Source organism: Hyposmocoma kahamanoa, unplaced genomic scaffold (genome assembly GCF_003589595.1).
Source record: "Hyposmocoma kahamanoa isolate Upper Pololo Valley unplaced genomic scaffold, ASM358959v1 93, whole genome shotgun sequence".
Taxonomy (NCBI): Eukaryota; Metazoa; Arthropoda; class Insecta; order Lepidoptera; family Cosmopterigidae; genus Hyposmocoma; species Hyposmocoma kahamanoa.
Window position 1 is genome coordinate 8,452,102 of NW_020654810.1, and position 15,159 is coordinate 8,467,260.

Sequence of the window (15,159 nt, forward strand, 5' to 3'; positions counted from 1 at the left end):
AACAGTACATTATTTAGTAAAAGTTGAAGTTTGTCTTGCTAAGCACAACTATACGCACCATTTCAATTTTTCTATTTTTTTGGAGTTCTGTCGAGTTTTCGTTTATTTATTTCAAATTAAGGTACAAATCTGAAATACGTTAATTTTGCTTCAAAGTGAATTAAAATACATTTCCTGAAATTACAATTTTTTTCCAGCAATGTTTTGACAGTACTATAACCTTTTGGCACTCGACATTATTTGTTTTAATTTTCTTTTTTTTTAGTGACGTGACCAAATCGTACTTTTAAAAAGTAAATAAAAGATCATAAGTTTTTTGAGCATAATGAGTTTGAAAATCAATATCCTTTTATCTATTTTGTTTGGTGGCTAACATCCTTCTTTTTCCATCCTCTAAGCTAATATCAGAGAAAAATAAAAAACTTTCTGTCTTAATTTTACTTTTCGTTAAATATTGGGTGCCACGTCGTACAGAAAAACAACAAACGTCAAAGTCAAAATTTGTTGCAGTTGTTGGAATACTTCTGTCAAATAATTATTAAAATTTATTTTTTATAGATTTGTACATTAATTCAATGGGTTCTTCCCATAGTGCTGAAGTGCCAGGGGGCGGTTCTGAAGGGTACCATGTATTGCGGGTTGGTGTCACTACATACATCGAATTACCGGTGTACTTTGTTTCGACGTTGTGAGTAACACGTCAATGTTTTATTTTCCAGGTGCAGGACGGCTCTCCAGGGCAGAAGGCCAACCTGGAGGCATTTTTTGACTTCATAGTGGCCATAGAAAATATTAGATTGGACCAAGACAATGACACTTTGAAGGAACTGCTTAACGCAAATGTTAACAAGACTATCAAAATGTTAGTTTATAGTAGCAAAACGCAGTCGGTGAGAGAAGTGATGGTGACCCCCAGCAATAGCTGGGGCGGGCAGGGCTTGCTTGGCGTCAGTATTAGATTTTGTTCTTTTGAAGGAGCTAATGAAAATGTTTGGCACGTATTGGTGAGCATTTGTAAACATTGGTGGTGCTACCCACGACAGTTCGGTAAATTGTGCATTAATCTTGCTTTGTGATTTTGTAGGTAGTTCATCCGTCCTCCCCGGCAGAGATGGCTGGGCTGCGACCATTCTCAGATTACATAATTGGTGCCGATTCAATCATGCATGAGAGTGAGGACCTGTTCACTTTGATCGAAGCTCACGAAGGCAGACCTTTAAAGCTTTATGTATATAATATAAATGATGATTCATGCCGTGAGGTTCACATTACTCCAAACCACAACTGGGGTGGTGAAGGAAGTCTTGGCTGTGGAATGGGATATGGATATCTTCATAGAATTCCAATTAGAAATTCGAACGCTCCTGCTCCTTCTAAACAATACAATGAAGCAGTATGTATTAGAAAATATAAAAATATTTTTTATTTAAAGTATGCAGACATTGATTCTGCTGCTACAAGAATATTCCAGTAAGCAAAAACTGTAAATGAAACACTTTTCTTCCAGTTATTACCACAAAACCAACAAACGCCTAATGTGGAGACTCAATTAACACCTGGTCTTCAAAACTTGACCATACAAGATGATAAGACTTTAAGCTCTCAATTCAACAGTGCCTCGCAAGTACCTAACACGGGCAGTGGTGAAAACCCACCACCATTTTTGTCTGGAGTACCATTGGTAAATCCTGGCTATGGCCCTAATATATCACAGAGTCCGGAACAATCTCAAGTGACTCAGCAGCCCATGTCACAACCGCAATCAGTTGTATCTAACATGGCTGCATATTCCAGCAGTAAGTATTAGTTATAACTTGAAAGTTCCAAAGAAAAATTGCTCAGATCATGAATGCTTACTTCTGGTGCAAAAATTCTTCATTTAATAAACTATTTTTAATCAGCAAGGGAATGTGTATCTTCTTCAATAATTCAAAAGAAATCCTAAATATTTAATCAGTACAGAGTACTAAAAAAACCAACCTTAAAAGTCGTTCATCCCCTAGTTTGCTACCCTTAGAGGTGGAATATTTTCTTCAAATTGAAATGGGGCCACTTCTAAGGTACCCTCTTTCCAACAAAAAAAAATAATCATCAAAATTGGTTCACAAATGCCAGAGTTATCGCATAACATACATAAAAAACATGTTTGAGTTGAGAGCCTCCTCCTTTTTTTTTGAAGTCGGTTAAAAATACTTTGAAAGTAATGCAAAAATACATTGTATCTTGTAGACAAGAAATGTAATTAAATACATTATACAATCCACAATTACTATAACTAGTTATTATACTTGAAGTAAAGGTATTTCTCTATATTTTTTAGCCTATAAGTGTATACTTCACTATGTGTTAGGTGATTATTCTAACAATAACTGCCTGATGTGAAATGTAATTTAGCATTTCACATACAAATAACATTAAATGTACATTTAACTTTGTAATTTTTCAGTTTCCGCATCATAATTTCCATTATGCTTATTTAATGTTTTTGCCAAGATGCAATCGGTCTTATTTGAGACCATAAGTAGTTAATTTTTTATACATTTTGGCATGTCAGGCGTCCTTCCAAGGTTGCCTTTATGTAGAAAATTGTTCACCTCAAATGTGTTTATGCTTCAATCTTCTCATCTATGAATAAAATTTTTTTGTTTATTTCAGGCTTAGCTGAAGCAACATTAACCAATCTTGGTAGTATACCGTCAGTATCTAGTATGCAACCCCCAGCACCACTTCCGAGTCTACCCGGTTTTCCCATGAATCAACCGCAGCCTTATATACCGATGATGCCTAACTACTCTCAATCTCAAGCTACGCCATCTGCACCCCTCATGCAAAATACAGCACATGTAGCATCTCCCCCTGCTATCCCTCAAAGTATGCCTAATTTAGTACCCACCTTTGATATGAGTAGTTTCGCGCCAACGCCAATACAACCTCCGCCAATGTCAAGCGGGCCAGTTTCAAGTGGACTGCCGATAGTGACGCCAGTCTCTTTGCCGGGAATGCCCTCAATCACCGTAAGTGCTACTCTCCCTGTTTCCACCATGCAGGAGATTCACCACCAACAAGCTCAGCAACAACAGGATTTATTATCGTGAAATGTGTTTAATGATACACATAAATGACATATTTTAATTATGATAAGCTTAGATTTGTTTTATTTGGCAATGTCCATGTTATTTAAATTTATGTTCAAATTATCTGTCTGTAAGATGCATAAGATGACAGGAGGCAGATAAAGAAGTGCGTAGTCACTAATAAACTTTTAATTTATTGATTGACTTTTTACAAATTATTCACAAATTCAATAAATTTATTATTTGTCTGTGTTAATATCTTGTTCTGCCTTCCTAAATTTTATTTAAGGATACATTTAAAATGGTAAATAAACGATATAAAATATAATTTTCTTTTACATTACAATACGTCATTTAATATATGGATATGAATACAATTAAGTACATATAAACAGAAACTAACATAGATTACAATTTATTATTAAACTCACTAAGTCATGCATCGGAAGTCATGGTTATAAAACTTTAATTAGTGCAGTTTGAAAATATAAGTACGAGGTTCAATATCGTATGTACATTTTCGGTAACTAACATATACTCTTATGATCTACAATTATTTTACATAAAAGCCACTAGATCTAATTCTACATCTTATTAAATTTTTATTTATCGTTGGGATGTCTTTGGTTGTAGTTGCTTTGACTGATTAGATGCTGATTTTTCAATTTGCATTTACATAGACTGTACCACAGAGTACTTAACGATTGTGTATTTGCAGTCAGCGGCAGCGTTGCAGCTTTTTGTAACGGAATTATTGCCTCTTCATGCGCTAATCGTTAATGCGTGTCGTTCCGCATATTAGTTCCTGGGCCTGTAAAGCTGATAGCAATTTCATAGTCGAACCAAGTGCAATGTGGCAGTTCACGTAATATCAGTCTTTGTATACTGCGGTAGTACACGTATTAAAACCTTGTATGTAAGTTGCGTTCTTCTGGCTGAGGTTTCTCTGATTCGAGGCCTAGCGCTAGGTTCTCATGGCCGCAAGTGATTCCCGTATCACTGTAGAACACGCCACCTGCCATCTCGGAGAGTCGTCGTCGTCGTCTCGTGTCTTTGTCATCAAATACGCCAGGAGGTCGTATGCTTGAACTGCGTCGCCGTTCAGAACCAAATCGCATGGGAACCTTCAGCATTTTCTGTCATACAAATATACTAAGTAAGTACTTATATTACAATTAACAGTTATATTCAAATGCTTACAAATACATTTTGGGACTTTCAGCTTTTGTTTCAGGGTGACGGGCACAGTGACAGTGCCCTCTAAGAATTTTGCGATTTAAAGCTCTGAGTGGCACTGCAACTGTTATGGATAGACGTGTCGCTTACCACCAGGGGCACGACTTATTCGTCCTGTCACTTGGTATTATAAAAAAAAAAAACATTCCGTATAGCATACACCAGGGGCGCTACTCTCGATCTCCGTCCGACATCTGTCCGAAACAATTACTGTCAAATAAGTAATATCCGACAAAATTAAAAGAGAAGTATCCAGTATGAAGCTTCATTCGCATCACGCGTCTTTTCATTTGGTCAAGTATTGCTTATTTGGCAGTAATTGTTTCGGACGGATGTCGGCCGGAGATCGAGAGTAGACCCCCACGTTTAGGTATAAGCTCCATACATCGGTCTTGGCGCGGTTGAAATAGACGAGAAAACCGCGCCGCGCTCTGTATGAAGTGCTCGTTATGTGCTTCATAAGGCTCAATTTTTATTGCGGCGGAACGGAAAGGAAGCGAATTTTTGTCTCATTTTTCGCGCATTCTGCGGAAGGTTTTGGCTTGTATCTAGTTTGTACGTTACACAATTTATCATAAAGTTCATTATGCTATGTTACAAAAATTCGCTTCCGTCACGTTCCGTCGCAATATAAATTGAGCCTTATTCTTACCTTAATTTTATTAGGTAGTGAGTTGAGTAAAGTGACAACGGGTGGAGAGATTAGATCTATGGGAACTTGTGAGGGATCTGTGACACCCGTTGCTACGGACACGATCAGCCCGGCCAGAAGAGTCGCAACGCATCCTATCCCAGAGTACCAGAGATACGACACTCTGAATAACCAGAACACAGCTCCGTCGTGGTTTTCTCTGTAACCGAGGAGCCGTCTTTAGTAGTTTCTGAGTAGTTATTGGTTTTATAATTATTATAGCAATTTTATTATATCAACCAATCGTCACTAACAGTAGTCGTAGCAGTAGAGCTTTTTGTGAATGAATTGGTCCAGGGAAGTACCGCCAGCTTACTTATTTCTGCCGCCAAGCAGTAATGTAAGCATTACTGCGTTCCGGTTTAGATGGGTAAGGGTGCTGGTGAAATGACAGGCGCATGGAACTCTTAACTTGTGTCTCAGGGTGACGGGAGCAGTGACAATGGCCCAGATCTATGCGATTTAAAGCTCTGTGCGGCACTGCAACTTTATGGACTGGCATGTCGCTTATATCAGGCGCATGACTTATTCGTCCAGTTACACAAATATAATAAAAATATACTTAATGATAGATAATACCATGACAATACCACATGAATAAAAATGTTCTTAGAATAACTACAAAAGTACATACAAGAAAAAATATTTTATTTTCACGTAGTCTGCTTTTAATTCGATACATTTAGAATACCGTTTCTCGAATATCCCTTTATTTATATATATTAAGTGGTAGACCACTTTTTCTAAAAATTAAAGTAATTCTAGTGGTACAGTGGAAAAAAGTACATAAGTTAACCTCTCCAAATCACTCCTTGTATCTAGAGTTCCCTACCTAAGATCGAAATTCATTGGGCGGGCGATTAACATGTAAATGTTACAATAAATGTTAGATTATTCTGTTAGTGATCGAATAAACGACTGACCAAATCACGTTTTTTTATAGCACCACGTTTAATCGAATTCAATTATTTTATGGCAGCCATAATTTCGCCATCATTGTCAAAGTTTGTTCCACGTATATATTCCTTTAGACTAGGGGAGTGAAAATCACCAGGGTTTAAGTCCCGTGTATAATGGGTGGTCAAGAATATCAAATCCAGCATTGCGGGTTGCCTTAAGCGCAACTTCTGATCTATGGACGGAATCGGCTTGAGCCGAAGCGAAAAGAGCACCATTTTTTTCATCGTGGCAACCCCATTTACGGTTTCCATAATATTTTTTTTAATCGTGCATGAATCAGGCCTTTTAAAAATTGTAGATTAAATCTGCATAGGTAATAGGGTGCAGTAATCGTCTGTCCTTTTTACATGTCGACCCCTCCTACGTAAAGTATCGTATGTCGAAATTGCCAAGTTTACAGGGGAGCGTTTTAAAGTTCTGGATTCACTGAAATAAGCATAACACGTGAATTTAGCATTTCTCAGTTTTATTCGAGAACGAGTTTTAAAGTAACGAGCTTTTCCGAATAAAACTGAGAAATGCTAAAGTCACGTGTTATGCCCATTTCAGTGAATTCAAAACTTTAAAACGCTCCCCTGTAAACTTGGCGATTTCGACATACGATATTTTACGTAGGAGGGGTCGATTGTAATCAATAAAAAGGATTTCTTTAGTATCAAAATACAAGAGGGGGCGAAAGGAACAATTAAAATTTCTTCAGTAGCGTAGAGATCGTTTACAAGATATGGTTTCTTTCTTGGTTTCGGGATAAAAATGTGGGCCAACATATCTTCAAGTGGCATCACGACGATAAAATAAATAGATCCGGATCACGATGGAATATTTCAATATTAGGTACTCTTTGAAATGTCCTAATTCCCGCCGCTTTTTGTTTTCGTTGGTTAAACAGTCGTCCTTCCAGCCCATCTTGTTTGTAATTTTTATATCCCAATTAATCTGTTAAAATGGATTGAATGGATTAGGACCCCCTTCGACTAAATGTTGTTTCTGTTTTCTAAAACCAGTTTTTCTACCTTTTTTAAATTGTCTTCCAAGACCGATTTTGAAAGCTATCCAGAAATTAATTAATTTTATACAAATGCAAAAATCTTATAAAAACAATATCAGTTAAAAGTCAACGATGTAGTAGGTGTACATTTATTGCGAGCGATAGTGGTTTTTTTAGGGAAACAAATGTTAATTACGAAATTTTTAGCTTTTCGAGATAAGTTATACTCCCAACACAAATTCCAGTTTGTTAGCATATATAAACATCAAATTTGAACATTGTGTGAATGACGTAAGGTACAATTTTGGACACCTTCGTTTCATAATTCATAACTCATAATTTGACAATCTGTGACTCGACGTACTGTATAATAAATAGTTTATAACTTGTTTTCTTACGTGGTAGTGATTATCATTTGCGAAGTCAAGTTGAAAGAAGCTGGGCAGCCCTTGACCGAGGTCGCCAGCTGCGGCATAGCGATTTGAGCCATTTGGGCTCCTCCGCCTGCTGCTACCACCAGCAGAAGTCCGAAGACTCCACCAGCAACTGCCCCCTGAAATATCAAAATTATTGATTACGATACTGATTCAATCGGGAAAGAACAATTAACATATTTGACAAAGTTAACTATAACAACACTAAATTTTCGTCAAGGACTTTGGATATTTAGATTTTCTTACGTACGTGGATCTCGGGGTGTCATACCTACTGGTGTACAAATTGTTACTGCAACGTCAATGAAAGTCCGGAGTTAGCGACTGACCGATTTATTCATCTACACCCGAATACCCGCCACCGTACAATATTATTTGGCACTCACCGCCTTTATATTAATAATAAATGTTACTCGCTACATCTTCTCCCCTTTTAAATACACGAAACTTAACTATAATCTAATTACAATCATTAATGCTACCATCTCATAAAACTAACTATACTAATTAACATCCCCAGCATCTTTAGCCCTAGCTCGCTGAGCCCGATTATATGCACGTATGGTGCGGGCGGACGCGTCAGGCGGCGGCGGCAGCGGCGGCCCCGCGGTAGCCGGCGCCGACTGGGCCTCCTCCGTTTCAGACGCCCGAGGTGTCCCTTCGCTACGGGACACTAGATCCGCCCTGGACAACGAATGCCGATTTTGTTTGTTGTTCATCGGAATCAACTGATCGATGTGGCGGCGCCACTCTCGCCCGTTTCCCACGTCCACTTTGTATGAGACCGGTCCCGTATCGCTCACGACTTTGCCCGCGGCCCACTTTTTTCCCCCCGCGGTGTAATCTCGCGCTAGCACTTCGTCCCCGTGGACGAGACGCGGTGCGACGGTGCCCCGGGCGCCGCTTCCCTGTCGCCGTTGGGCGGCGTGCACCGCGCTAGACACGTCGGGCCGCAGCGCGTCGAGGCGCCCGCGCAGTCGCCGCCCTTGTAATGCCATAGCCGGAGACACGCCCGTCGTCGCGTGTTCACAAATTCGATATTGAAATAAAAATTTATTAAGAGCCGTCGAGACGTTCTCGCCCTCGTATAGGGCTCTTTTGATCGCCTTCTTTACCGTCTTTACCGCATTTTCTGCGGCGCCGTTGCCCTGCGGTCTGTAAGGAGCCGTGGTCACGTGTCTTATACAATTCTTTTCACAAAACAATTTAAATTCGCGAGAGAAAAACGGTGGGCCGTTGTCTGTGACTAGCTGCGACGGCAAACCGAAACGTGCAAAAATACCCCTAAATGCGGCGGTCGTCGCTCCCGCCTCCGTACTGCGCATTTCTATTACTTCTATCCATTTAGAGTTGGCGTCTACTACTATGAGATAACGTCTGCCGGCACAATCCGCGAAATCCGCATGCAACCGCTGCCACGGATGTAAAGGAAACTCCCACGGGTGGAGAGGTGCGTGCGGCGCGGCGTCCCGGACTGCACCGCATGCCTCACATGCGCGGCACAACTCCTCAATGTCTGTGTCTATTGAAGGCCAATACACATAATTGCGGGCTAAATTTTTCATTTTGTTTATTCCTAGATGCCCCTCATGTACTTCATTTAGTACTTGTTTTTGTAATAAGGGGGGCACCACGATTCGGTATTTATAAATCAAACACCCTAACTCGACCACCAATTCCTGTTTCCTAGCGAAAAAAGGTTTCTCATCGTCGCTCTTCACAGACGACGGCCACCCGAACATTACATAACCTTTCACTTTACATAATAGGCTATTTTTTTCAGTTTCTTTAGCGATGTCCTTAAAACTAATCGGAAAAGACTCTTCAATTAAATTCATATAACTCATAGTCTCTAATGAGCGACCCTCCTGAGGTAGTGGTAAACGCGACAATGCATCTGCCGGTCCGTTATCCGCGGAACGTACAAATTCTACATTAAAATCATAAGCTGCCAACCTTGTCGCCCATCGTTGCAATCGACTGGCAGCGGTTTGAGGGATTCCACCTTTAACCCCAAAGATATGAGTCAACGGTTGGTGGTCAGTTCTCAAAGTAAAACGCCTACCAAACAAGTACTGATGGTGTTTAGTCACGCCAAAAAACATCGCGAGCGCTTCCTTATCCAACTGGCTATAGTTTTGCTCCGTGGCGGTGAGGGTGCGTGACACATAGCTCACTGGCCGCTCGCTGCCGTCGGTGTAACGGTGCGCCAGCAACGCCCCAAGTCCGTACGCGCTACTGTCCACCGACAGCACGAGCGGCAAGCCCTCTTGGTAATGCGCCAAGACCCGCTCACTCAGGAGGATCCGCTTAGCTTCCTTAAATGCCTCTTCACAAGCTGAATTCCATTCCCAGCTAACCTCCTTTCTTAATAAACCATGTAATGGATGTAATAAGGTGCTTAAATTCGGAATAAATTTACCGTAATAATTTAACATACCCAAAAAACTTTTAAGTTCAGTTACGTTTTTTGGCTGAGGTGCACTGGAGATGGCTTTGAGCTTGGACGGGTCCGGCCGTAAGCCTTCCTTATCAATAATAAACCCTAAATATTTTACACATTTTTGTAAAAATAAACACTTGTTTAATTTTATTGTCATTCCCATATCGCGTAACCTTTCGAGTACAGCCCTCAGATTTCTTAAGTGATTTTGCGTGTTTGTTCCCGTTACACAGATATCATCCAAAAATACAACACAACCGGGTACCCCGCGTAGGGTCTCTTCCATAATTTTTTGGAATTTTTCCGGTATACAGGACAGACCGTACGGTGTGCGACGATAAACGAAAGTCCCTATGTGCGTAGTTATAGCTGTGTACGGTTGCGAGTCCTCCGTAAGCATGCACTGTTCGTAAGCGTGCTTAAGGTCTATTTTCGTAAACCTCTCTCCTCCACTTAGATTCGCAAACAACTCGTCAATACGCGGCAAAGGATAGAAATCTCGTTTTAGTTTCGGATTGATGGTGATTTTATAATCCCCGCAAACACGTATTTCTCCATTCCGTTTCACTACCGGCACAATGGGCGTTCCGAAGTCGGAATACTCCACGCGAAAAATGGTGCCGTCGGCCTCGAGCCGCGCGAGCTCGCGCTCGACGCGTGCGCGCAGCGCCAGTGGCACTGGTCGCGCACGTACGTACACCGGTTCGACATCTGACAGCTGTAATCGAATAGCTCGCTTACATGTACCCAATTTTTCCGTAAACACTTCCGGGTATTCTCTACTCAAACGGTCCACAATATCGTTGTCAATAATTTCATTGATATTTATTTGAGTTATCTTAAGCGCTCGCATCCATTCTCGTCCTAATAATGGACGCGAACCGCCTTTGATTATAAACAATGGCAACGATTTTACGCTAATATCTTTTAAGTTTACATCTACCTCAATATACCCGAGCGACTCGATTTGTGAACCGGAGTAGCAGCGTAAAATGGAATTGTGCGGTTTGATAATTTTATGAGAAAATATGCGGCTATACAATTCATCACTTATTGCCGAAATGCGGCTTCCGGTATCGATTTCACATTCAATCTTATAACTGTCCATACCTATCTGAACAAAATAAGGCCTGTTACCTTTCGCGGCCACCTCGATGTTATATAGCTCGTCCGATTCGTCCTCCTCACCACTCACATAATTCTGTCGACCCGTCACTCGACCACTACCACTTTGTCGTTTACACATCACTTTTAAGTGCCCTCTTTGTTTACACTCATCACAATTATAATTACTAAACCGACATCGGTCTGCCCGATGCGCCCGGCCACACCTCCAGCAGGCCTGCGCCGGCGGCACCCCGCCGCCCGCGCCACCGCTCGGATCGAAAACCGCGCCCGCGCCTCCGTAAACGCCTGCGCCCGCACCCCCGCCCGCGCCTCTGCTCGCGCCTGCGCCCGTGCTCGTCCTCCTGCCGCCGCCGCGAATGCGGCCTCCGCGTGTGAAATGCAGGCCTTCGCTCGCGTCCCCGCTCGCACCTGAGGTCGTCGACGGCGCCGTAGTGCCGCTCACCTCCGCGTGCTTCTCTGCGGACTCCAGAGCCAGGGCCAACTCCACCGCTTCTTTGTATTTGATCTCTTTCTCTGCGAATATTCTGGAACGCATGGTCTCGCTCGTCAGGCCGGAAACGAACTGATCTCGCAAATTTTCTTCCAGCGACGAGCATTTCTGGCACCGTCCGAAATTGCACGTGGAGGCCAAATGTTTCAAAGCTTGCAAATACTCCATGAGCGGCTCCCCGGTGCGCTGCCTACGCAATCTGAACACGTGTCGTTCCGCGATCTCTGACCGCTGCGGTTCTAGATGTTTCGTCACTAGCTGCACCAATTCGTCGTATTTTTTATCCTCCGGGAAGCTCGGTGAACACAGATCACACATTAGTGAATATGTAGCTTCACCCACGACCGTTATTAACATTGACACTTTTAACTCTTCCTTTATGTCGTTCAACAAAATAAATTGATTTACACGTCGAACATACGCCGGGCCACTGTTTAGAACTTAAGGTGAAAGGTTCTATTTTCCCGATTGGCATGGTGTCGACTTTAAATTAGCACGCGTGGTATTACTTTGTCGAAAGAAAAAAAAATCCCGTCCTCAGCGCCAGTGCAACGTCAATGAAAGTCCGGAGTTAGCGACTGACCGATTTATTCATCTACACCCGAATACCCGCCACCGTACAATATTATTTGGCACTCACCGCCTTTATATTAATAATAAATGTTACTCGCTACAGTTACAATTCCCCAAAATTCTTTTTAATATCTTTATCATTTTCGGGAATTTATAAGACTTTTTCAAGATTGAAAGGGACAGTTTGTTAGGTATTTGGTTCATTCAACGGATACACATATGGCGATATAATTGGATGTAAGCCAATCATGGAGAGTCGCCTCGACAGTTACGCCATGCGCACGCGCTGCCGTTTATCACGGCTAAACCGTGTCAATCTGTTATCGAATATTAATGATTTGCTGAGCACTTTAACTTCAGATTGAATAACGCTTTATTGGTTTCATAACTCGTAATAATAAGTATATATGTATGTACCTCTGTCTGGATTATCAACCCTTGGACACGGATTTCATTTAGGTATGGTTAATAATAAATTGCTTTAATGATGAAGGGAAACATCGTTGGTGAAAGCGCGTAAACCTTTTCAAGTGAATGAAATTCATAATTTGCACTGAGCCAGGGCAGGGTAAAAAAAGACAGAAATAAATGTGCCACAAAACCAATTACCCTGGCCTCAAACTAGGGAATTCCCTGCACTATGAGTGGGACTTGCCTATTTCTGCCGCCAAGCAGTAATGTCAGGAGTACTACGTTCCAGTTTTGAAGGGTAAGGGTGCTGGTGAAATTACAGGCACGTGAGATTTGTCAATTTTTGTCTCAGGGTGACGGGCGTAGTGGCAGTACCCTTCAGATCTTTGCGATTTAAAGCTCTGAGTGGCATTACAACTGTTATGGACAGGCGTGTAGCTTATCATCGGGTGCACAACTTGTTTGTCCCGTCACTTGATATTATAAAAAAAAGGTACCAGGTCAACAGAATTCACTCCTGGGCACCCCGACCAGAATAGGTTTAAGAAAGTTCATTTCCAAAAATTAGCCCTACAGGGAATCGAACCGTCATTGGAATGAATCCGGTAACCGTGGTTGTGTCAGATTTATGCGGTATTTGATATATTTCAAAGGAGATTTCGGGATGGCTTTTGAAGCTAATGAGTTCGTACAAAACCTACCTTAGCGTTAGCCCACGGGAACAGCATGCCCAAACTGAAGAGTCCAAGAGACACTCCACCCGCCATGCCGTTGAACGACAATGCGAGCTGTAGAACAGGCCCTAGTCGTTCCACCAAGAAGACCAGCGCGAATGACAACGCACCGAATGCCAGGCACACCCATCGTGCTATCTGATACGAAGGTTAGTTAAAATATACAAGGTTAAATCTTACAAATAAATAATAAAATTGTATGGAAGGTACAAAATACAGACACTGATCAAGTACTTCAATTTTATTATAAAATATAGACGTAGGCACGCACTGCCCTCCTTATCATAACTAACATTAATAACATAAATAACATTTTTAGTGAATTTGAGTTATTTACTTCTGGAATCTACGAAACGAGATCCTCTACAAAGTTTCAATTTTATTGTTAGGCAAAATTAGTGTAATTGCCAGAGAGAGCCTATGCACACGGTGTATTTTACACGCGCCGACGACGCGCAGATGACGCGCTTCCAACGCGATGCAGTCGCAGCGACACATTCACAAATTATCTGCGCATATACGCGCCGCAGACGCACTGTCGTCGCGCATTTTGCTAAGGGATAGTTTTAATTTTAGTTTCGTTGGTTATTTTAAGTTAGTTTTTTAAATAAAGCAACCGCAAGAAATAAAAAAAATAAAAATACTAAGTGTAAACTCCAGTGGAATATATAGGTAAGCTTCTTGCTTGCCACGCGATTTTCGAATGCGCTTCTCGCGCTCGTCTGTATCGCGTTTGAATCGATATAAACGCAACAATCTGCTTTTTGAGCCTCTACGGCGCCGTCGTCGATGCGTATAAAATATGGCGTGTGCATAGGCTCTTAAAAAAAGCTTTAAGTGCCAATATCTCGTTCGTCACCAAAATGCAAATGCGTTAGTTATAAAAAAGACGGCAGCGTAGATGCAGACAAATCATTTAAAGTATTTCCTTTTTAGGTACGTATTGAATTGTAAGGGTGCAACCACTATACTTTTTATTTATTGGTTCATCAACAGCTTAACACTTAACATGTATTACATATAATAAGTACAAGAGTAGTGTGTGAGCCGAACACATTGTCATAATTACTTAAAAATAATATAATTAATTTTTTAACAAAATTTAATCTGATTAAAAATTTTAAACTTAACCGCTCCAATCATACCACGAATAATATGTATATTGTACAGGGTGGCACGAAAGTATAATGATAAAAATTTCCGTTAGATTTAACTCTATATGGATCCGGGAATTGATTGTTCAAATAATGTGAATACTTCTCGAAAACACTCATATTAAAACAAGGTCCTGTTGTCTAAGATTTGTGCACTAAATTCGTAAGATATTGCTATTGTATATTATAGATACATTTTGTTACCAAATGAAATAAAAACGACATTAAAAGAGTTGAAATTGAAATTAAGCAAGGAAACTTACTGTTGCTCCCTTATTTTCAGGTAATCTTATGCCAAGAAGTCCTGTTGCCAAATCTTGGCACGCAATGGCGGCTAAGGAATTCAGTGCTGATGCTACAGTCCTGTCAATAAATATTACGTAAAATAGGACACATAAGACGAGTTTACACAGCCTTGTGCTCATTAACACAGATTTTTAGCGTGAAATGATGCATCTGATACAAAATACTAATAATTATTGTTAATTAACACGTGTTCAACTATTTTTGCCCACCATATTTTGTCGGTCTCCAACTTTGTAAACACATTTGCCGTTGAAAATTAAATGAGATAACTAAATAGTTGTACAGTGTACAGTCGCGTGCAATGAAATGTATACGTTCATTTATTTTCGAAAATATGTAAACATTAGATATTTCGAAAATATGTAAACATTAGATATTTCAAAAATATGTAACCTTGTGTTCTTTTCAAAAATATGTAATCACGACATCGTTTTAAAAATTGTATACTTTTATTTCAAAGAAAAGTAAACAAACTACAACCTACAACTATACAACTATAAACTACAACCAAAAACAAATTGTGTTCTTAATAATAAA

General features: G+C 40.6%; 2 protein-coding genes and 1 long non-coding RNA gene across 4 annotated transcripts in view; 2 read left to right on the plus strand and 1 right to left on the minus strand.

Annotated features, from left to right (window-relative positions):
• Window positions 1–506: 506 nt before the first annotated feature.
• On the plus strand, window positions 507–3,238 carry LOC113237124 (Golgi reassembly-stacking protein 2). Its single transcript, XM_026473416.1, has 5 exons — window positions 507–638; window positions 720–1,004; window positions 1,085–1,393; window positions 1,508–1,796; window positions 2,656–3,238. The coding sequence occupies exons 1-5, from the start codon at window positions 576–578 to the stop codon at window positions 3,093–3,095; spliced, it is 1,386 nt and encodes a 461-aa protein (XP_026329201.1). The 5' UTR covers window positions 507–575; the 3' UTR covers window positions 3,096–3,238.
• Window positions 3,239–3,480: 242 nt separating this feature from the next.
• The window catches only part of LOC113237123 (sodium-coupled monocarboxylate transporter 1), a 40,668-nt gene continuing 28,989 nt past the window's right edge, over window positions 3,481–15,159 (minus strand). For both annotated transcript variants that reach the window (XM_026473415.1, XM_026473414.1), the window contains exons 10-14: window positions 14,580–14,679; window positions 13,130–13,300; window positions 7,348–7,502; window positions 4,963–5,161; window positions 3,481–4,210 (exon numbers count right to left, since the gene is read on the minus strand). In XM_026473415.1, the coding sequence (XP_026329200.1) occupies window positions 3,977–4,210; window positions 4,963–5,161; window positions 7,348–7,502; window positions 13,130–13,300; window positions 14,580–14,679 (859 nt within the window). In that variant the 3' untranslated portion in view covers window positions 3,481–3,976. The remainder of the gene's footprint in view (window positions 4,211–4,962; window positions 5,162–7,347; window positions 7,503–13,129; window positions 13,301–14,579; window positions 14,680–15,159) is intronic.
• On the plus strand, window positions 4,088–15,124 carry LOC113237125. The gene is made up of 3 exons (XR_003311010.1): window positions 4,088–4,230; window positions 13,135–13,311; window positions 14,600–15,124. It is a non-coding gene; the product is annotated as an uncharacterized LOC113237125 (long non-coding RNA).

What these genes read in the sequence shown, in the direction of transcription:
- LOC113237124 (XM_026473416.1), top strand. Translation starts at nt 576, where the DNA reads ATGGGTTCTTCCCATAGTGCTGAAGTGCCAGGGGGCGGTTCTGAAGGG. An exon ending in AAGGGTACCATGTATTGCGG is followed by an intron (nt 639 to 719) that starts GTTGGTGTCACT and finishes TTTATTTTCCAG; the next exon opens with GTGCAGGACGGCTCTCCAGG. An exon ending in CTAAACAATACAATGAAGCA is followed by an intron (nt 1,394 to 1,507) that starts GTATGTATTAGA and finishes CTTTTCTTCCAG; the next exon opens with TTATTACCACAAAACCAACA.